The sequence below is a fragment of the Trifolium pratense genome, linkage group LG7 (genome assembly GCF_020283565.1).
Source record: "Trifolium pratense cultivar HEN17-A07 linkage group LG7, ARS_RC_1.1, whole genome shotgun sequence".
Lineage (NCBI taxonomy): Eukaryota > Viridiplantae > Streptophyta > Magnoliopsida > Fabales > Fabaceae > Trifolium > Trifolium pratense.
Genome location: NC_060065.1, coordinates 53462548 through 53485524, shown reverse-complemented (window position 1 = coordinate 53485524; position 22977 = coordinate 53462548). Strand labels below are relative to the sequence as shown.

Below are 22977 nucleotides of genomic sequence, written 5' to 3'. Positions count from 1 at the left end.
ACTTTTCAACTATATAGAAGTTGTCAACCATCAGCCATAAGTTAGCTTTTCAGCTATAAGATAGTTTTTCAGCTATCAGCTAACTTATAACTTATTTTTACCGAAGAGACTGGCAACTTGTGTGTTGTAATTTCCACATCTCCTATCTTTTGGGTTGCAAATTAAGAAACTATTTACCAAACTCGATATAAATTAAAAAGAAAAAGATAAATAACAAAAAAAAAAGGTCTAATAGCTTAATAACTAAAAATTTCACCTTAAAGATGACGTATCTGTCAATTGAGTTAAACTCATGAATACACTAAATAACATATTTAAAGAAGAAACTAAATTAAGACATGACAAGTGCTTACACTAACTCAAAATAATTGCAACTTGTTTTTGTTTTTCGACAAAGTAATTGCAACTTGTCTGTACCAAAATAAGTGTTGCAATTGCAACTTTTTTATAATAAAAATGTTGCAACTTGAGAAGGAGGAAATAATATATGGAAAATTACAATAAAAAAATAACTAATCACAATATTTCAAAAACAAAACCATGTTATTTTGGTCGGTTGTTTTAATATATACCTATTTTTTATTTTTATTTTTTTTAGTGAATCCAAATTTTATATGTCAATTCTAGAGAATTAATATTAGTGGACCCAAACAATTGAACCAAAATTTAAAAACAGGACCACGATACTATTTGAACCTTATTTCACATGTTACAAAGCTAAATATCAAATTTTCCAGTTATTATAGAATGAAATGAAACATTGTTTTATATTTTTTGACTAAGACTTATAAATAAAATAAATTATTCAAATTCTTAACGTTAGGTTAGCACTGACAGAAGAACAACTTATACTTTTCTACTACTAGTTTGGGAAATTTACATTTTTGAATTTGAAAAAAGCAGGCTCTACTACTACTTTGTAAGTCGTGTTTGGTTGGAGAAAGATCGTAACGTGATAACAACGACATAAGTTGTTTTTTAGGTAAAAGTTCAAAGACAAAATAACCAACCTATTCATGACACGCACCATTTTCCACTTTGTCACTTCATGGTTTGATTAAGACACTCTCCCTTATGGGACCATGCCCAAGAGCCTATTAATTAAATTCATTCATCTACAAATTACCCTCCAACAACATTAGTCTAATGTTAATTTCATTACTTCTATTCTAAGTTGTGGTGGTTAAGAAAAACCTAATAACATTTTTTGAATTTTTTACTACTTAAGTATAAAGCATTCCTTCAATTGGGGGTAGAAAAGTGTGAAATTCTTAAGCATAAAACATTTCTACAATTGAGCTCCTTGGGATGAATCGTTCGAGAGAATTCGAATTCGATTCTTGGTAGAAATAAATTTTGGTCAGATTTTACTTAACTCGCGACCGAACTCTAGATTACTAGGACTCCCTTCCTTGAAAACCAAAGAGTTTATACTGGAAAAAAAAATCCTACGATTTGAGAGAATTCGAGTTTGAATATTTACTGAAATAATAATCGACTATATTCTTAAAAGAATGGAAAGAATTATGTTTAATCATATTTGTGACAGTAATAAAAAATTTACAACCGATTCAAATAGAATTTGAGCTTAATGTCTTATAATTATATTGTCAAATTTTTACTACTAAATTAATACCTCATGAATATTTGTCAGATTCTACTTATTTTTTAGCTTATCTCTAATCTCTAACAACCTTAACCTTTTCAATCTAATTCTAAACTTATTTATTTTTATTTATAATCAAATTCCAAACAAAGTTTTAGTATTAAATTCCAAACTTATTATCTGTACAGCACTATGCTAATTGCATTAAGATGAAGCATTGACTTTCCATTATTCTAGAGATATAGACAAATTCAATCAATAACATTATTACTAGAATAAAACTTTATGTGTGAAATCTACCTTGGAACATGTTTACGCGTTAACCTTTTGATTTAGGATATGCTAAAGTTCCAATTTGCTATCTAATTGTGATTGTGATAATGTGAAATGTGATGTCAATTAAGCATCTAGGAAAGAAAACAAAAGACACAGCTAATTAGCAAATAAGAAAAGATACAAAAGTTTGGTACTTGTTTCAAACATGCATCATCAATCATCATTCACATGAATGATTACTGGTTAAGGCCATAGCAAACAAAAGAATAGACAAAAACACATTGCCCCATGAAGTCTTCAATTCGTTTACTCGATAACAATCATCGTGTTTCAAATTGTGGTCTGCAGCCGAAATTTTGTGCAATAACGACAAAATTAAAATTTTGATATGATGAACTACATTTTTCTTATTTTGACGCAATACAAATGTTTGCAATATATAATCACAAATGCCATTGTAATTTAAAAAATATGATTAACGTCTAAGTCTTAACGCAACACGACGCTGCCTGGAACGCATGACCCGTGTGGACGCACGAGTATATCACGGTTGTGTAAAAAAAAAAACATGTTAACAACCATTTAGAAGACAATGTCAGTTTGCATTCAATTTGCTGGCAAACCATGTATGAATTTGCAGAATATTAACCATAACAATCATTTAAGAACACATATAATAGAGGTCCATAAAGTAATTAAAGAAACTAACTAATTTATACTAAAACATAAAAAATTTAACTGATGAGTCATCTAGAAAAACTAATTTAACATAATGTAAAAAAAAAAAATATATTAAAGAGATGAATTTTCAAATGGTTTGAATGTTGTAGGAGAAGATGTCAAAGGTAGAACCTGAGAAGTACTTGAAGGAACTTTTTTGCTTTCTGCAGTAACTTTTGTTACATTAGTGGAACTTTTAACCTCAGATTCTGGAACAACAGAACCATGATTCTCTTCTAATGTTTTTCTTCTAGATTCTTCCATCAATCTTCTATACAATTTCTCTTCAGCATCTCTTAAAAACTTGAACTTTGGTGGTGGTGAAGATCTAAACCTGTTGAATTCAGATTCTACTGTGGATTCAAACAAAGGATTATTAAACCCTTGATGATGCTTATAAGATTCAAGAGGGTCTAAAGAACACTTCATAGGAGAATCGATAAAATCACTTAAACTCTTTGTTCTCGACCCTTTTCGACTTCTACCACACTTAGATTTACCATCTTCAGATTCCAAATCTTCTTTAGTTTCTTCAGTGATTGTAAACAAAAATCTTGGTGGACCAGGAAGATTATGCAACCTCATCAATTCCAATTCCAAACTTTCTTCACCATTGGATTTCAAAAGGATATCTTTTCCATCAACACCTAATTCCAAATCTTGTTCATGATTAGTACTTTCTATGTCTCTAATCACACTATTAGTAGTGTCATTAGCATGCAAAGAACATGATGATTTCTTCCAACAAGACCAATAAGACACCCCTTTTGAATAATTTCTTTGTTCCATTTCAATATCTAAATTTGTTCTTCTCTTCTTCCACCACAAGAAATAGAAAATTTGTACAAACAAACAAAGTATGAAGAACCCAAAAACAAGGCTTAAGGTAAGACACAAACCACCAAAAGCCATGACCTATTTTTATGTTGTTGGAAATTTCACATCTTCATATATATATATAGTCTAAGATATAGAAGAAAAAAAAATCAAATATGAAGCAAAATTAAAGGCCCAAAATTTTCGGTGATATTAAGGAAGTAAATAAAAATAATATCCGACAACAAAATCTAATTACCTAGGAGTTGGCTAAAATTTAAAACACTAGAGGATGGACCATGCAGCTTCTTGAAGTGAAGGACTAATGTTTGAAAGACATTGGTACTTTATTTTTGTAGACTCCCCAAACACACCCTAGCTTAATGGGAAATCTTACCCTACAATTTTGTGACTTATGAGTTGTGTCAATTGACAATTTATCATCAAAACGCGGAAATCCAGAAGCAAGAGCCACAAAACTTATAAGCATAAATAACAAAATAAGTGTCACTATCTAAGGAAAGGAAAATAAATATATTTTGATGAAAAGTATAGGTTATAAAGAGAGAGCTTTTTGTGGTGGTGTGTGATAAGGGTGGGGGGTCTGGTAGTATTTTTTGCAAAATTTGGATGGAATTGGAGAGCACGTCACATGTGTTGGTAAAGGCGTGTGTGCATTTCAACTAAGAGCCAAGATGTATGTACTGAGAAAAAAAATCACTTATTTATGATTTTATTTTTAAGGAGAAAAAAAAAAGATTGATTTGATTTTGGTATGTTTTCATTCTTTCAATCAATGTTCTCGCTAATACTATGCTCTTACATAAGGAAATAAATATAAACGTGTTGATTGGTTGGTTAAATATGGTGTTCGGTGATATGTTAATCTTAAGTTGTGGGTTTATTCCCCTTCACAAATAGTGCGTGCTTCTTACGAATGCAACAAGTGATTTGAGGTAGTATTCTCGTTAATTTGTTTTGTTGTTTTTTTCTCCCTTAATAAAAAAAAAATTCAATGTCCTCACAAGAAAGATATCTCTCAAGTTTTTTTATAAAATAGTTTCTATTTTAGAAATTTTTATATTATTATTGTTAAAAAAATTGTAACCAAATTATGAAATAATTAAAATGACGTTTGATGAAAAAATAATTAAACCAATTTGAAGGGTTTTCTTTTTAAAGCATTTTCTTTAAGAAAAATATAACAAAAAGATTAAACACTATAAAAATCATTTGAAAAATAAAAACTATAACAAATGGACGCAATCAAAAATGTTGGGACGAACTGATGTCGACAATGTTCAATGTCATTAGACGCGCACGGGACCCACTGCAAGACTGGCTACAGGCGCGGATTCAGCACAATCGGTATATATCAATCAACTCCAATAGTCATTGAAATGGAATATTGTCTACAGGTTGTGCAAGCAATCAGATCAAGACAAAAGAACAACATTGAGTTTGGAGCTATCATTGATATGTGTCGTAACTTACTAGTCTTGAATAGACACAATCAATATCAGTTATGTTAGGCAACAAGTTAACCGAGTTGCTCATGATTTGGCTCAAGCATCTCGTTTTTATGTCAGTCCCCAAATTTTTTATCATTGCTCATCTTGTATCGAACCTACTAAATTGAAATTCACTAAGTTGGTTTTTGACAAATCATAGTTGTTACATGTCCACTTTCGTGGACAGCAACATCGTAAAAAATAGGTTTTGATTTGAACATTTCATTAATTTCTTTTTTAGTGACCTCTTGGCCAAACTTTTTAATTGAAGATGGATCAAAATGATGTCTATGTAGTCTCCGACAACACCATTTTATGGAAGATTGCAATAAGTTTCGCCAAGAGGTCACTGAAGAAGAAATTATTGCAATGTAAAAATCATCTAATTAACTAAGCTGTAATAAGTAACTGAATAAACTAAATTAAGAGCAGTCACGTTGTCTAATTAAATTGCCCTTAATTGAATGTGATACTAGTTAGTTACTATATCATAGATGACTTTTTTTATTATTATTATGTCTTTATGACTGCGACAATGTTAGTTAAACAAATGTCACTTATCTTGGATCACCATTTTTCATAATATCAAACATCTAAAACGCACCACAATTGAATAAATGAGTATTGGACCTAACTCATCCTTATAAAACCGGCTTGTAAAGTAAGAATTGTCTCTAGTTTATAAACACTTAGTCAGACCATCTCTCAACCGATGTGGGACTTCTTAACATTTATCATAAAAGAAATATTAGAAAAGAAGCTACCTACCTCGTAGACTCGAAGCTATAACTATTCAGCTGCATGACCTCGGGTGCCATCCTGTCAGATGAGAGAAATGAATTAAATCAGTTATAGTTACAGTTATTACGTAAAAGAATGAAATAAAAAAAAAAAAAAATTAGAAACGAATCAGCAAGGTGTTGCGACAAATGTGTTTCTGGAACACCTATTTCTTTTCTAATTTACTTGGTTATCATCCTTTAGATTTGGAGCAGGACAAGACAAACAATTGGATGACGAGTGCAGAGGACGATTTAGTTCGTTTTAGTTATATGTAATGTTAGTGATGTTAATTACTTATCTAGAATTAGTGCAGATTACAAGTAATGGCCAAGCCCCCCATCTACATACATATACATAATATATCATATTATATCATATACCATTAGTATATTATAATTTATAAATATATCTATTATTTATCATTTACATTATATAAATAAGAATTTAATTGATATGTATTTACGATGTAAAAATATTTATATTGTCGGACAATTATAAATGTTGAATTATTAAAAATATATAGCCTTTTAATAAACAAAAAATTAGTTGTTTCGAGTGGTAAGAGTTTTTGGTCTCTTAAGTAAGTGGTCAAAAGTTTCATATTTGGCTCTTGCGTGTGAACAAAATTCGATTGAGGGGAAGAACTTATTTTTTATGCCCCACATATTTTCTGGAGACGATTAGTCATCAGTCACCATTAGGGTTGGGAATAGGCCAGGCCATGATTTGATATGACTGAGCCTGTCCTACGACCTATCAAATGCTATTTTTTTTGGTCTGAGTCTTTTTTAAGTCTGGCCTTGTAGCCTGTTTAAAAGTATGTGTTACATAAATGCCTTTATATAGTCTTTTTAAATAGGCTAAGTATGTGTTTGGTTCTGTGGTAGACAGAATTGATTTTGACAGAATTGAGTTTGATAGAATTGATTTTGACAGAATTGATTTATGTTTGGATACAATAATTTAGAATTGATTGTTATCAATCCATGTTGTTTGGATAATTTTAAACAAAATTGCTTTTGAATGTATAATTACCATAATGGACATAGATAAATTTATATAACATACATTATTTTTATTTGGGTTTGTCTATGTACAACAAAACGTAGTAATTTTGTATTGAAAAACAACAATTATTTATTAAAAATTATGCATTTAATATAAAATGCACAAATTTTAATACAAATTTACTCTTTTGAATTTTTTAATATGTATAAATTTGCATATAATAGAAAATTCTTCTTATTTAAATATGATGTACTCCCTCTATCCCAAAATAAATGACTTATTTTTTACTTAGTGTACTATTCATAATTTCATATGACCTAATTTGATCTTATTTGTTTACTAATATATACATGCAAATATTAGCATATGAGATGTTGTTTGACCTTATGTTTTTACTAATATGATCTATTTTGACCTTATTTTTTGGGTAAAGTAGTCCGGTGGCTAAAAAATTCACTTAAAGCTGAATAAGTAGAGTGTCCGAGGTTCGAACCCTGCACATATATAGTGTGACGCCCCTGTCAACTAAGTTAAGCTCACAAGGACTAAAAAAATAAGAATTTATTGGTGGATTAAAATGAGAGTATAACAGGAAAAATATGTACAAAAATACACTTCGTTAATTTGATGTTAATATTTCAAAACGACACTTAAAAAAGAACCGATGAAATATTAATTAGTGTCCTAGTATTAGTCAACAAAACTTATAAATTATTGTGTCACAATAAAGAATTGAAATTAAAAAAAATGCATTAAATTAAATAAACAAAAGGCAATGAAGGTTAGTTGGGAATATACACACAGTTTAACAATATAAAAAATGATAGAATCAAGTTTGCATAACGCGGAAGCTACAAATACCAGCTTCATATATAATCACGTTTTGACTACAAAATTGATTTCTCCATAAAAACCCAAACACTTTGTAAGAATGATAAAATCACGTTAAGGCCTATAAACGTACGTTTAATGGTTTTGGACGTGTAACCAAACATAGACTAAATAGACCTTAAAGCCTATTTCACATTTAAATTTTATAATTTCTACAACATTAAGAAAAAGCTAATAAAATGATTAGCACAAGAATTAAAAGATAATAAAATAACAAATACGATTACGACAAAGTCAATTAAGTATGCCATAATACAATTATTATATAAATAATAATTATTAAATATAAACAGGCCGGCCTATCAGACTTTGTAGGCTTTTTTAAAAGTCTGAGTCTGACCTATTTATGTAAATAGGCTCTTTTCAAAGCTTGGGTCTAGCATTTTTAATAAACAGGTCAGGCCGAAGGCGCCTGTAGGCCGCCTGACTATTCCCAACCCTAGTCACCATTAAACAAGAACTTCATAAATATAACACGATAACATTAAAAAAATAATTACATAGACACATGTAATAGAAAAATCTATATTCATTTTTATTATTATTTTACTATTTTTCAGTCCCCGATGTGATAAGTTTCTGGATCCGTCCCTGATGACAAGGTTATCAAAACCGGACCGGCCGGTCGGACCGGTCGGACCGTGAACCGGTCATAAAAAAGGTTCGGTTTTAAGCAAAAAATGGATAGGAAACCGACCGGCAAAAAAACGCGTGAACCGGGGTTGAACCGGGTTGAACCGGCGAACCGGTCGGCCGGTTCAAACAGTTTTGCAGTTTTTTTTAAAAAAAAAAAAAATAGAGCAAGACGACGTCATTTTAACCTTTTTTTTTTTTAAAAAAAAATCTGAAACAAAACAACGACGTTGTAGGAATAGGAAATGTTTTTGTTTTTCATCTGTTTTTCATTTGGTTTGAATTATAAATTTTATTTTATTTTGACTTGTGATATTTTATCTTTTTAATGTGTGAAATTATGAAATATTGAGCAATTATTCACATATTTTTATTTATATATTAATTAAAATATATATTTAATTAAAAACGGTTCGACCCCAATTGAACCCGGTCCGACCAATTGAATCTTGAACCGGTGAGCTCGCCGGTTCGATGATCGGTCCGGTTCTGAGAACCTTGCCTGATGACGATTAGATTAATGAGTGTTACACATATAAAGTCTAATAAATTAAACTTCATCCGATCTTTAATATAACAAAAATTTTATTTTTTAGATTTATTAAAAATTTAATGTATCTAGTTCTTTTTAACATATATCTTGTGTTGCCATAAAAGAAATAAACAATTTGATTTAAAAATTTTCTATTTAGTGTATAGATGAATTAAATCCTATGATTAAACTTAAACTCTTTATAATAACTAGCGGGTCAGGTAAGCGCGTTCCGCGCCTGCCTGTGACTAACTTATGTAAAAAAAAAACAATATGTCTTATGTTATTGTGAGTTGGTTAATAAAAAAAATTTGTTGATACTAACAAAATCAAGGGTATTGGTGGTATTAATGTTAAGTGTTATTTCAAATTATAGTGAAAGGCAAAATGGACAAAAAAAAAGCCAGCTCAAACTCCCCCTATTCCCTGTTATAGATAATTGAATTAGGGGTGTATATGGGTTGGGCAAATCCGGTCAAACCCACCCAATCCAACCCAAAAAAGTGGGTTGGGTCGGGCAAGTGGGTGGATATGAATTTCAAAAATGAAAAATCCATTAAAAAAGTCGGGTTTCGGGTAAAACCGGACCCACCCCAAAAAACCCACTAACCCACTATTGCTATGTTTCTTGAATTTTTTTTATGAAAATACTAAAGATTTTTTCATTTGATTATTAAATATTTTTATATTGAAAATGAGTTATACTATTTTTTACGAAAATCAAAAAGATTGAATAATTTTTATGAACAAATATGATAATTTTTCGCATTATTTTTTTAAAATTTTAAAAAATTGAATAATTTTCATAAACAAATATAGTGATTCATGGTTTAGTCATTTGATATTAAAAAAAGAAAAAAAAATCATTTAGATAACACGCTGTCCAACTTGTAAATTAGTAGATTTACACAAAAAAATGGTTGATTATTTTTTATAGTGAAAAAAAGTTACCCTATTTTTCAAGAAAATACATTGATTGAGTTATTTTTTATGAAAAAATATTTTTAGATATTTAATATAAAAAAAATAGAAAAATAATTTGGGCAACCCACAACAACCCAGCCCAATTCAACCCGGAAATTGGTGGATTTACCCAACCCGACCCAATTTTATAACGGGTGGTTATTTTACTAAACACAACCCGGAGTACCATATGTCGTTTAGGTTTGGGTTTTGGCCAAACCCAACTCAATCCGGCCCACTTAAACCCCTAAATTGAATGATACAAATAATCTGAATGATACAAATAATCAAAGTGTGAGCTTTAGAACTTCTCTTTTGATTTTGTATCTTCACAATCTCACAAGCAAGCAAACCCTCCTTCTTCAGCTCTTCAACCTCTCTCTCTCTCTCTTTCCATGGCAGCCTCTCAAGCAAGCCTTCTCCTTCAAAAACAGCTCAAAGGTATTCAACAAATTCTCTTTGAATTTCTTCAAACTTTTCATTCGCGTCAATTTTCCGCTATGTTCTAATTAACCTCACTTTTCTTACAGATCTTTGTAAACATCCTGTTGATGGCTTTTCCGCTGGTTTGGTTGATGAAACCAATATTTTTGAATGGAGTGTAACCATAATTGGACCACCAGATACTCTTTAGTAAGCTTTTTCTATCAATCAAGAAATTAAATTTAATACCCTTTCTTTTAATTTGCATAAATTTATATGATTCCAATTGTTACTTAGGTTTTTAGTGTTAATTATTTGATTTTCTTTGATGGGGTTTTTGTTTTTCCTCTAAAGATTTTTTTTTTAATTATACTTATTGGGGGGTTACTCAAAGTTTTCTTGAATTGCTTGGTTTTGGTGTTTCTTGTATTAAGAAGTAAATGAACTGGTAGAAAGAATACAGATTGATTATGCTGATCATTAATTGAATTGGTTTTGGAGTTTAGTGCTTTAATAGTTTTTGTTTTGTTTACTTTCTGTTATCATTCAGCTTATTTGTTTGTCAATTCTTTAAATTTCTTGTAGCGAGGGAGGATTTTTCAATGCCATTATGAGCTTTCCGCCCAACTACCCAAACAGTCCACCATCAGTGAAATTCACCTCAGATATATGGCATCCCAATGGTTGGTTTTTCTCTCTGATGCACGGATAGGTCAAATGTTGAGTGTATCATACTCGATGCATATTACAGTAACAACATCTGATACTGTATTGTATCGGACATACTCGTATCTTGTCTGTGCATCATAGGTTTTTCTCATTTGTGATATTGCTTTGGTTAAAAGATGAAGTTGAATGATGTTGTTCCGTTTTGCAGTATATCCTGATGGTCGGGTTTGTATATCTATTCTTCATCCTCCTGGGGATGACCCAAATGGTTACGAGCTTGCAAGTGAGCGCTGGACACCTGTTCATACAGTATGTGAAAATATAAAACTATAATAAATTCAGTTCCTTTATACCAATGATGAGAATTATGCCCTTCATTATCCTGTTGGTGATTCTGCATTGATATTGCTGACTAAATCAGCTTAGTAATAGAATTGCCGTTGCCGATTAGCAGTGTCTAGTATTCCTTTAGCATGCTTTTGTTTAATAAGGGTGGAAATGTGCTAGAGTGGGTCAAGCTTTCTAAGGCACGAGCCTGATATGTTTACTTGCTATAGAGTTGCTGTTTTAGACCTGGCTTGCCTTTTTAAAATTTCGTCTCGACTTGAAACCCTCTTTGAAAATAAGTCATAAAGTTATCACTAAATAAACTTAAAGGCTCAACTTTTTATATGTAGGCTTAAATTTTTTAAGTAGGCTGTCTGATTTGTTAGGCCTTAAAGGCCATTTGATTGATCAATGTCTGGCTTTTTTGTTAAATACTACAACACGCCCTGGCTTAAGTTATTTAGTATGACCTAGCTTTGATATGAGTTGAAGGAGAGCCATCATTGATATTTGCTCGAAAGACAGCATATATTTAATGCCTTAAAGCTAATTTAATCGTTAATAATTTCAAAGTTAGTTTGATATGAGTCATAATTTGCCGGATGTCACTGGGAAATGCTATGCCACTTCTTGTCCACCATGAGGGATTTGACATACTTGCTATTTGTAAATCTTTTAAAACCTTCTTAATTGCTTTTGAATAAGTGTTGTGTATGGTGTCTTGCAGGTAGAGAGTATAGTGTTGAGTATCATTTCGATGCTTTCTGGGCCTAATGATGAATCTCCTGCAAATGTTGAAGCTGCGGTAAGTTTGACCATTTTCCTTATTTACGCAACTGTATATTGCAATCTGCACCACACCTTTCTCTTTCTACTCCACTTATTTGTAGCCTAGAGAAGGAAAGACAACCCGATATTGATCTCGAGTCCGAGAATCACCAAAGTCTTAGTTTTACCAATGTTGTAATGTTATAGATTTTTTTATATAAAGGCCAAAAGGATACAAAATAAAAAATAAAAAATTATCAGAGCCTGGTTTCGATCCAGGGACCTGTGGGTTATGGGCCCACCACGCTTCCGCTGCGCCACTCTGATTTGTTAATGTTATAGGCTTGGTTATTTTATATAGTAGTAAAGTAATCTCGTGTCCTTGGGTAGTTTTAATAATACATATTCTCCAATTATTTATGTAGATAATTCCTTAAGATTGAGTATTTAATAAAGTTAAGTTCTAATGTACATTGATAATAGCTACAGCGTGTAAAGAGTGGGATGTGAAATTGCATATTATACAAGCATGTGCTGTATAGTACTTTTCTAATAGTAATCGAGTAGATAACAAAGTGAGATAATTTCTATCTTTAGTAAGGATGGATTTTATGAGTGATTAAATACAACTGAAAAATCATATCAATATCGTAGTTTAGGCGTTACTCAAATTACTTTAGGTTTAAAAGAAAATCAGTGTTTTATAATTGGAGTTATGAAGCACAGAAGAAAAATGAGAATGCTTTTGCTTTTAGCATGTCGGCAGACTTAGCAATGGGGTAACTAAGTAGGGACAAGTTTTTGCCGAACACAACCCTTCCCCATTCCTCCTACCTGCCCCACAAGTTCAGGGATGAAAACCCTTCCTAGTCACAAGATAATATTAAAACACATCCTGCTTACCCTAACCCGCATCATGAATACATGAATCAACCATAATCTTATAACTTATCCATCATTTCATAATTTAGAGGACATGTTTAAAATTTAAAATATGTGTTAAACTAGTAAAGACTCGGCACGATACACTGCTGATACGCGTAACATCTTGGATACAAGGGTTACTACTAGCTGAATGAGACACATTTCTTTTGCCTACTTTTTAAGGATTTCTTAAAATTCCATTTCTGTTAAGAAATTTTTTGCTTTCTGTTATAAGATTCCTCTCAGCAGGCATGTGTACCGAGATCCCTACACTAGGCAAGGGATGTGTTATGAGCCCAATTGTCATTATATGGTGAGCATTTGGAAGGAAATAAACTAGCAGAAAAATTCACTCTCAGTTTTAGGCTTAGCATTACTTTCGTAGGGTGAGACTGGTGCATGCACTCTTACACTGTCTCATTGTGAGGGCAGCTTTTAAACCTTCCCAAGCTGGTTGAAGCAGGCTGAATACTCATGTGTAGGGTAAGATTTCCATGCCTGCGTGTTCGCATTATCTGACATGATAAAAATTAGTTCTGGCTTTCTGGGATGATGAACTTCCTTGCGACCTCTTTTTTTTATGCCTTGCTTGACCCAAAATAAGATAGGGGTGTGCTAAACCGTACAAATGTTGAAGCTGCGGTAAGTTTGACCATTTTCCTTATTTACGCGACTTTATATTGCAATCTGCACCACACTTTTCTCTTTATACTTATTTGTAGCCTAGAGAAGGAAAGACAACCCGATATTGATCTCGAGTCTGAGAATCACACAAAGTCTTAGTTTTACCAATGTTGTTATGTTATGGACTTTATTTTTTATATAAAGTCCAAAAAGGGGGGAAAAAAGAAACAACATTTTTATCAGAGCCTGGTTTCAATCCAGGGACCTGTGGGTTATGGGCCCACCACGCTTCCGCTGCGCCACTCTGATTTCTTTATGTTTTAGACTTGGTTATTTTATATATTAGTAAAATAATCTTTCTGTCCTTGGATTGTTTAATAATACATATTCTCCAATTATTTATGTAGATATTTCCTTAAGATTGAGTATTTAAAGTTAAGTTCTAATGTACATTGATAATAACTACAGAGTATAAAGAGTGGGATGTGAAATTGCATATTATACACGCATGTACTGTATAGTATAGTACTTCTCTAATAGTAATTGAGTGATTACATACAACTGAAAAACTAATATCAATATCATAGTTATGGGAAACCCTCATATAAACTGTCTTCGTAATATCTATCATTTCTGAATAAAATATAGGTGTCGTCCGACAAAAAAAGAAAGTTAGGATATATTGTATGAGTCTTTTATTTGAGTAGTGGAGAATTTAACATATTATCCTGTAATATTTTGTTATGGGAAACCCTCTACAACTCTATCCTAGAAATACAAATTGTTGTTGCCAATATCTTTGATTGACGCGTTATAAAACATTGACAGTTTGAAATATTGTTTTGAAGTTTATCTTAGACCTGTGTGATGTTAATATTGCAGAAGGAGTGGAGGGACAGGAGAGATGATTTCAAGAAAAAGGTTAGCCGTTGTGTGCGGAAGTCACAGGAAATGTTGTGATTCACAGCCGGTGGCTCATCATATGTTGCTTTTGTGAGTGAAGAACATACACTTAATGTAAGGATTGCTTCGCCTGTTACTGTTGGTTGAACTGTCAAGACTTGCTATCTGAAGTTGGCATCATGCTTCTTTCATCAGTTGCGCGCTGTTGTTTCTTCTCTACGTGTTTTTGGCTAGTGTTTTCGGGACTAGTAGTTTATTGGAAATTTAGTTTGTTCATTTGCATAACCTTTGCTAAAAATATGATATTAGGCGCCAAGTTTTGCCTTTTGCTTATATAACAGATTGTGATATCATATGGGTGTTGCATCTGATTTTACCATTTTACCTTCTTTACATGTATAATAATTGCCATTTTTGCTGCATATTATTTGTTTTTTTTTAATCATAGTTTGATAGTATATAGCATATATCCCAAACAAAGTTGATGTTTGGCTAAATTGCACTTTTTTCCTCTTAACTTTCAAAAACTTGTGATTTTAGTCGTCTAATTTTCAAAATAACATTTATGGCCCCTTATGTTTAGTTGTTTACCCTCTTTTGCAAAAGCTCAATTTTGATCAATTCAACGCTGACATGACAAGTCATTTAAGTGGCTTAGAAGTTAGATGTCACGTCAGCTTCTTTTGCTATCTAATGATTAAAAAATAATAAATAAAATAAAACTAATGTGAGAGAATAAGGAAGTCTGATTTGTATCTACTTTACTAATAAATTTGTGAAACACACATGAATCAATTATCTCCATAATCCACTTATCTGCACAATCCACTTTTGCAGCAGGATCCAAAACACATGAACCACTTTTTCATTTGCAGCAAGCCAGCAACACTTATAAACCATACCCATTATCACTACCTATTATGCACAATACACCATACACCACTCACTCACTATATGTATTAACCACCTACTCTACACATGCCAACATGCATTAATCACTTTGCCAAATTATCCAAACCTGCATTTACCATCAGACATGATAATGAGAATCATCCAAGCAAAGCCAGCATCAACAATTATAACAACCCACCACTATTTGACTCAGACCAAATCAATTATGTCACATAATCCTTAGAATGCATTCTACCAACAAAGTTTGTGCAGAGTAGCAATAACACCCATCACAACACCAGTCAAAAAAATATCTCTTTTTTCTTGGGAGAACAACGATGATGAAATTGGAAAAGAACAAAAAATTTGGAGAGAAGGAGGATGGAATCAGAGGAGATGAAAATGGGTTGAAGATGAAAATGGAAGAGGAGATGAAGCTTGGAGTTGATTTGGGATTGAAGTTTATTAAGGGATTTTGGATATTTGGAGGCAAAATTCGAGCAATTGTGAAATTTAGCAATCAATTAAAATTTGGGAGGCCAAGTCCCACAATTTTAAAACTTCGGGTCAAAATTGCATTGAAGCCATTTTTTTTATTAACTAAAGTGACACTAAGTAACATTTGCATTGATGATGGTCTGTTTGGTAAAAATAAGCTATAAGCTAGCTGATAGCTGATAAGCTAGCTGATAGCTGAAAAGCTAGCTTATAGCTGATAGCTGAAAAGCTAGCTTATTGAAATTAAAGTGTTTGGTAAAATTAGCTTTTAAAGTGGTTATTAAATATAAAATTACATAATTGATAGTAGGTAGTTTATTTTTTTAGAGTGGGTAGTTATTAAATTAAAGGGTAAAATTGAAATAAAGTGTAAAAAGCTATAAGCTATAAGCTCAAATGCTACTTGAAATAGCATCTGAAAAAAAGCTATAAGCTAGTACAAAAAGCTTGTTACCAAACACCTCTAATTTTTTGAAACAAGCTTATAAGCTCATATAATAAGCTACAAGCTAGCTTATTTATGTTACCAAACAGAGCCCAGTGTCCCTCTATATCTTGTCAACAACTGCCAAGACTTAATTAGTTAATTAATTAATTAATTTCATAGTAGTGTTAGTTAGTTATTGTTAGTGGATTCTTCACTCATCTTCATTCTTGTCCCACGTGGATATCCCACATATCTATTAGAAGCTATAAGCTGCCAAGTGTTTGGATTATTCATAAGATTTTAGTTTGCATGAACAAGACTACACTACTCTATATGATGTACTGACTAGTAAAAATTAATACCTCAGTAAAAATTATTTTTAATAGTATCTAATTTTGTATTGATGTTGCTTTTAGTATGCTAAATGTAAGAAAAAAACTTCTATGATCCAAGTTTTTTTCATGGTTTCCTGCATGTGAACAAAAACTACAAACTATTAACGAATAATATCGTAAAGAGATTAAAGCTACTAGTAAGTGTAATTAGTGAGGAGGAAAGTATTTCTGCACAAGGATTAATCTCTCGTGCTAAGTCTTTGGCAACCAAGCGAACTAAGATCTTTTCAACCATCATGCGCTACCTAGTAAGCCCATTAAACTCATTTCATAAAAGTAACTACTTGATCGAGATGAGATGATTCAGATCTTCAAATTTAAAATATTGATGTTAAAATATGAATTGTTCAATATCAATTTAATAGTTATTGAAAAGCAGGGATAAATGGGCTAATTTGGCCACAAAATTAAAAAGCTCAAATCTTCTCCCGGCAGTTAAGTACTCTTTCGCTTTGGGTCTTTCGGTCTTCATGGGCTTATTATATAGCAAAGAAAGCGGGTTTTGGGTTGGGCTTCCGGTGGCCGTGAGCTACATTTCGGGTAGAGAACCTGCTTTTAGGGCCGCAAATGTTAAAGCCCAAGGGACGGTGATAGGAACTGTGTACGGTGTGTTGGGTTGTTTCGTGTTTAATAGACTATTGTCAGTTAGATTCTTGTCTCTACTTCCATGGTTCATTTTCACAAGTTTTCTTCAACGAAGCCAGATGTATGGGCCTGCGGGCGGAATTTCAGGGCCTTTTTAATTTTGGGCCGAAAAAATATAGGCCCACCAAGCGAGTTCGCGATAGAATGAAGATGTTTTCTCTCCCCACCCCCATGAATCTTTTATCCCCTGAATTTCCAATTTTGCCCTTAAAAAAACTTCGATTCGTAGAAACCGAAGTTTTTTAATTTTGGGCCGAAAAAATATAGGCCCACCAAGCGAGTTCGCGATAGAATGAAGATGTTTTCTCTCCCCACCCCCATGAATCTTTTATCCCCTGAATTTCCAATTTTGCCCTTAAAAAAACTTCGATTCGTAGAAACCGAAGTTTTTTTTTGCCTTGAAAACAAATTTCGGTTTCTAAAAAACAAATTTCCAATTTTGTATCTTCACAATCTCACAAGCAAGCAAACCCTCCTTCTTCAGCTCTTCAACCTCTCTCTCTCTCTCTTTCCATGGCAGCCTCTCAAGCAAGCCTTCTCCTTCAAAAACAGCTCAAAGGTATTCAACAAATTCTCTTTGAATTTCTTCAAACTTTTCATTCGCGTCAATTTTCCGCTATGTTCTAATTAACCTCACTTTTCTTACAGATCTTTGTAAACATCCTGTTGATGGCTTTTCCGCTGGTTTGGTTGATGAAACCAATATTTTTGAATGGAGTGTAACCATAATTGGACCACCAGATACTCTTTAGTAAGCTTTTTCTATCAATCAAGAAATTAAATTTAATACCCTTTCTTTTAATTTGCATAAATTTATATGATTCCAATTGTTACTTAGGTTTTTAGTGTTAATTATTTGATTTTCTTTGATGGGGTTTTTGTTTTTCCTCTAAAGATTGTTTTTTTAATTATAGTTATTGGGGGGTTACTCAAAGTTTTCTTGAATTGCTTGGTTTTGGTGTTTCTTGTATTAAGAAGTAAATGAACTGGTAGAAGGAATACAGATTGATTATGCTGATCATTAATTGAATTGGTTTTGGAGTTTAGTGCTTTAATAGTTTTTGTTTTGTTTACTTTCTGTTATCATTCAGCTTATTTGTTTGTCAATTCTTTAAATTTCTTGTAGCGAGGGAGGATTTTTCAATGCCATTATGAGCTTTCCGCCCAACTACCCAAACAGTCCACCATCAGTGAAATTCACCTCAGATATATGGCATCCCAATGGTTGGTTTTTTCTCTCTGATGCACGGATACGTCAAATGTTGAGTGTATCATACTTGATGCATATTACAGTAACAACATCTGATACGTATTGTATCGGATATACTCGTATCTTGTCTGTGCATCATAGGTTTTTCTCATTTGTGATATTGCTTTGGTTAAAAGATGAAGTTGAATGATGTTGTTCCGTTTTGCAGTATATCCTGATGGTCGGGTTTGTATATCTATTCTTCATCCTCCTGGGGATGACCCAAATGGTTACGAGCTTGCAAGTGAGCGCTGGACACCTGTTCATACAGTATGTGAAAATATAAAACTATAATAAATTCAGTTCCTTTATACCCATGATGAGAATTATGCCCTTCATTATTCTGTTGGTGATTCTGCATTGATATTGCTGACTAAATCAGCTTAGTAATAGAATTGCCGTTGCCGATTAGCAGTGTCTAGTATTCCTTTAGCATGCTTTTGTTTAATAAGGGTGGAAATGTGCTAGAGTGGGTCAAGCTTTCTAAGGCACGAGCCTGATATGTTTACTTGCTATAGAGTTGCTGTTTTAGACCTGGCTTGCCTTTTTAAAATTTCGTCTCGACTTGAAACCCTCTTTGAAAATAAGTCATAAAGTTATCACTAAGTAAACTTAAAAGGCTCAACTTTTTATGTGTAGGCTTACATTTTTTAAGTAGGCTGTCTGATTTGTTAGGCCTTAAAGGCCATGTGATTGATCAATGTCTGGCTTTTTTGTTAAATACTACAACACGCCCTGGCTTAAGTTATTTAGTATGACCTAGCTTTGATATGAGTTGAAGGAGAGCCATCATTGATATTTGCTCGAAAGACAGCATATATTTAATGCCTTAAAGCTAATTTAATCGTTAATAATTTCAAAGTTAGTTTGATATGAGTCATAATTTGCCGGATGTCACTGGGAAATGCTATGCCACTTCTTGTCCACCATGAGGGATTTGACATACTTGCTATTTGTAAATCTTTTAAAACCTTCTTAATTGCTTTTGAATAAGTGTTGTGTATGGTGTCTTGCAGGTAGAGAGTATATTGTTGAGTATCATTTCAATGCTTTCTGGGCCTAATGATGAATCTCCTGCAAATGTTGAAGCTGCAGTAAGTTTGACCATTTTCCTTATTTACGCAACTGTATATTGCAATATGCACCACAGTTTTCTCTTTCTACTCCACTTATTTGTAGCCTAGAGAAGGAAAGATAACCCGATATTGATCTCGAGTCCGAGAATCACGCAAAGTCTTAGTTTTACCAATGTTGTAATGTTATAGACTTTTTTTATATAAAGGCCAAAAGGATATAAAAAAAAAAAAAATATTATCAGAGCCTAGTTTCGATCCAGGGACCTGTGGGTTATGGGCCCACCACGCTTCCGCTGCGCCACTCTGATTTCTTTATGTTATAGACTTGGTTATTTTATATAGTATTAAAGTAATCTCGTGTCCTTGGATAGTTTTAATAATACATATTCTCCAATTATTTATGTAGATAATTCCTTAAGATTGAGTATTTAATAAAGTTAAGTTCTAATGTACATTGATAATATCTACAGCGTGTAAAGAGTGGGATGTGAAATTGCATATTATACAAGCATGTGCTGTATAGTACTTTTCTAATAGTAATCGAGTAGATAACAAAGTGAGATAATTTCTATCTTTGGTAAGGATGGATTTTTTGAGTGATTAAATACAAGTGAAAAATAATATCAATATCGTAGTTTAGGCGTTACTCAAATTACTTTAGGTTTAAATGAAAATCAGTGTTTTATAATTGGAGTTATGAAGCACAGAAGAAAAATGAGAATGCTTTTCCTTTTAGCATGTCGGCAGACTTAGCAATGGGGTTACTAAGTAGGGACAAGTTTTTGCCGAACACAACCCTTCCCCATTCCTCCTACCTGCCCCACAAGTTCAGGGATGAAAAACCTTCCTAGTCACAAGAGAATATTAAAACACATCCTGCTTACCCTAACCCACATCATGAATACATGAATCAACCATAATCTTATAAGAATATTTTAAATATATTTATACAACTATCAACCATAATCTTATAACTTATCCATCATTTCATAATTTAGAGGACATGTTTAAAATTTAAAATATGTGTTAAACTAGTAAAGACTCGGCACGATACACTGCTGATACGCGTAACATCTTGGATACAAGGGTTACTACTACTAGCTGAATGAGACACATTTCTTTTGCCTACTTTTTAAAGATTTCTTAAAATTCCATTTCTGTTGAGAAATTTTTTGCTTTCTGTTATAAGATTCCTCTCAGTCAGGCATGTGTACCGAGATCCCTACACTAGGCAAGGGATGTGTTACGAGCCCAATTGTCATTATATGGTGAGCATTTGGAAGGAAATAAACTAGCAGAAAAATCCACTCTCAGTTTTAGGCTTAGCATTACTTTCGTAGGGTGAGACTGGTGCATGCACTCTTACACTGTCTCATTGTGACTTGTGAGGGCAGTTTTTAAACCTTCCCAAGCTGGTTGAAGCAGGCTGAATACGCATGTGTAGGGTGAGATTTCGATGCCTGCGTGTTGGCATTATCTGACATGATAAAAATTAGTTCTGGCTTTCTGGGATGATGAACTTCCTTGTGACCTCTTTTTTTTATGCCTTGCTTGACCCAAAATAAGGTAGAGGTGTGCTAAACCGTACAAATGTTGAAGCTGCGGTAAGTTTGACCATTTTCCTTATTTACGCGACTTTATATTGCAATCTGCACCACACTTTTCTCTTTATACTTATTTGTAGCCTAGAGAAGGAAAGACAACCCGATATTGATCTCGAGTCTGAGAATCACACAAATTCTTAGTTTTACCAATGTTGTTATGTTATAGACTTTATTTTTTATATAAAGTCCAAACGGGGGAAAAAAAAAGAAGATAAATAACATTTTTATCAGAGCCTGGTTTTGATCCAGGGACCTGTGGGTTATGGGCCCACCACGCTTCCGCTGCGCCACTCTGATTTCTTTATGTTTTAGACTTGGTTATTTTATATATTAGTAAAATAATCTTTCTTTCCTTGGATTGTTTTAATAATACATATTCTCCAGTTATTTATGTAGATATTTCCTTAAGATTGAGTATTTAAAGTTAAGTTCTAATGTACATTGATAATAGCTACAGAGTATAAAAAAAGCTACAGAGTATAAAGAGTGGGATGTGAAATTGCATATTATACAAGCATGTACTGTATAGTATAGCACTTCTCTAATAGTAATTGAGTGATTACATACAACTGAAAAACTAATATCAATATCATAGTTATGGGAAACCCTCGTATAAACTGTCTTCGTAATATCTATCATTTCTGAATAAAATATAGGTGTCGTCCGACAAAAAAAAGAAAGTTAGGATATATTGTATGAGTCTTTTATTTGAGTAGTGGAGAATTTAACATATTATCCTGTAATATTTTGTTATGGGAAACCCTCTACAACTCTATCCTAGAAATACAAATTGTTGTTGCCAATATCTTTGATTGACGCGTTATAAAACCTTGACAGTTTGAAATATTGTTTTGAAGTTTATCTTAGACCTGTGTGATGTTAATATTGCAGAAGGAGTGGAGGGACAGGAGAGATGATTTCAAGAAAAAGGTTAGCCGTTGTGTGCGGAAGTCACAGGAAATGTTGTGATTCACAGCCGGCGGCTCATCATATGTTGCTTTTGTGAGTGAAGAACATACACTTAATGTAAGGATTGCTTCGCCTGTTACTGTTGGTTGAACTGTCAAGACTTGCTATCTGAAGTTGACATCATGCTTCTTTCATCAGTTGTGCGTTGTTGTTTCTTCTCTACACGATCATTTGTTACAACTTTGAAAAACAAACTGTATTCTATGTGTTTTTGGCTAGTGTTTTCGGGACTAGTAGTTTATTGGAAATTCAGTTTGTTCATTTGCATAACCTTTGCTAAAAAAATGGTATTAGGCGCCAAGTTTTGCCTTTTGCTTATATAACATATTGTGATATCATATGGGTGTTGCATCTGATTTTACCATTTTCCTTCTTTACATGTATAATAATTGCCATTTTTGCTAGCATATTATTTGTTTTTTTTTAATCATAGTTTGATAGTATATAGTATATATCCCAAACAAAGTTGATGTTTGGCTAAATTGCACTTTTTTCCTCTTAATTTTCAAAAACTTGTGATTTTAGTCCCATAATTTTCAAAATAACATTTATGGCCCCTTATGTTTAGTTGTTTATCCTCTTTTGCAAAAGCTCAATTTTGATCAATTCAACGCTGACATGACAAGTCGCTTAAGTGGCTTAGAAGTTAGATGTCATATCAGCTTCTTTTGCTACCTAATAATTAAAAAAAAAAAAAATTAATGTGAGAGAATAAGGAAGTCTGATTTGTATAAACTTTACTAATAAATTTGTGAAACACACATGAATCAATTATCTCCATAATCCACTTATCTGCACAATCCACTTTTGCAGCAGGATCCAAAACACATGAACCACTTTTTCATT

The 22977-nt window shown here is 32.6% G+C and overlaps 3 protein-coding genes across 3 annotated transcripts; 2 read left to right on the top strand and 1 right to left on the bottom strand.

Moving 5' to 3' along the window:
- Positions 1 to 2509: 2509 nt before the first annotated feature.
- Positions 2510 to 4059, bottom strand: LOC123899613. Its single transcript, XM_045950788.1, has one exon. It carries the CDS (start codon positions 3512 to 3514, stop codon positions 2675 to 2677), a length of 840 nt encoding a protein of 279 aa, XP_045806744.1. The 5' UTR covers positions 3515 to 4059; the 3' UTR covers positions 2510 to 2674.
- A 5969-nt stretch (positions 4060 to 10028) lies between these two features.
- LOC123898855 (ubiquitin-conjugating enzyme E2 7-like) lies at positions 10029 to 14799 on the top strand. The gene is made up of 6 exons (XM_045949879.1): positions 10029 to 10180; positions 10270 to 10372; positions 10748 to 10845; positions 11040 to 11140; positions 11886 to 11963; positions 14357 to 14799. The coding sequence occupies exons 1-6, from the start codon at positions 10135 to 10137 to the stop codon at positions 14432 to 14434; spliced, it is 504 nt and encodes a 167-aa protein (XP_045805835.1). The 5' UTR covers positions 10029 to 10134; the 3' UTR covers positions 14435 to 14799.
- Positions 14800 to 17633: 2834 nt separating this feature from the next.
- On the top strand, positions 17634 to 22492 carry LOC123899172 (ubiquitin-conjugating enzyme E2 7). Its single transcript, XM_045950242.1, has 6 exons — positions 17634 to 17792; positions 17882 to 17984; positions 18360 to 18457; positions 18652 to 18752; positions 19499 to 19576; positions 22054 to 22492. Exons 1-6 carry the CDS (start codon positions 17747 to 17749, stop codon positions 22129 to 22131), a joined length of 504 nt encoding a protein of 167 aa, XP_045806198.1. The 5' UTR covers positions 17634 to 17746; the 3' UTR covers positions 22132 to 22492.
- Positions 22493 to 22977: the final 485 nt, after the last annotated feature.

Excerpts from the sequence above, each read along its gene's own strand:
- LOC123899613 (XM_045950788.1), bottom strand. The coding sequence starts at position 3,514 with ATGGCTTTTGGTGGTTTGTGTCTTACCTTAAGCCTTGTTTTTGGGTTC.
- LOC123898855 (XM_045949879.1), top strand. The coding sequence starts at position 10,135 with ATGGCAGCCTCTCAAGCAAGCCTTCTCCTTCAAAAACAGCTCAAAG. Across the intron at positions 10,181-10,269 it reads CCTTCAAAAACAGCTCAAAG|ATCTTTGTAAACATCCTGTT; the intron begins GTATTCAACAAA and ends CTTTTCTTACAG. Across the intron at positions 11,964-14,356 it reads CTGCAAATGTTGAAGCTGCG|AAGGAGTGGAGGGACAGGAG; the intron begins GTAAGTTTGACC and ends TTAATATTGCAG.
- LOC123899172 (XM_045950242.1), top strand. The coding sequence starts at position 17,747 with ATGGCAGCCTCTCAAGCAAGCCTTCTCCTTCAAAAACAGCTCAAAG. Across the intron at positions 17,793-17,881 it reads CCTTCAAAAACAGCTCAAAG|ATCTTTGTAAACATCCTGTT; the intron begins GTATTCAACAAA and ends CTTTTCTTACAG. Across the intron at positions 18,753-19,498 it reads GCTGGACACCTGTTCATACA|GTAGAGAGTATATTGTTGAG; the intron begins GTATGTGAAAAT and ends GGTGTCTTGCAG.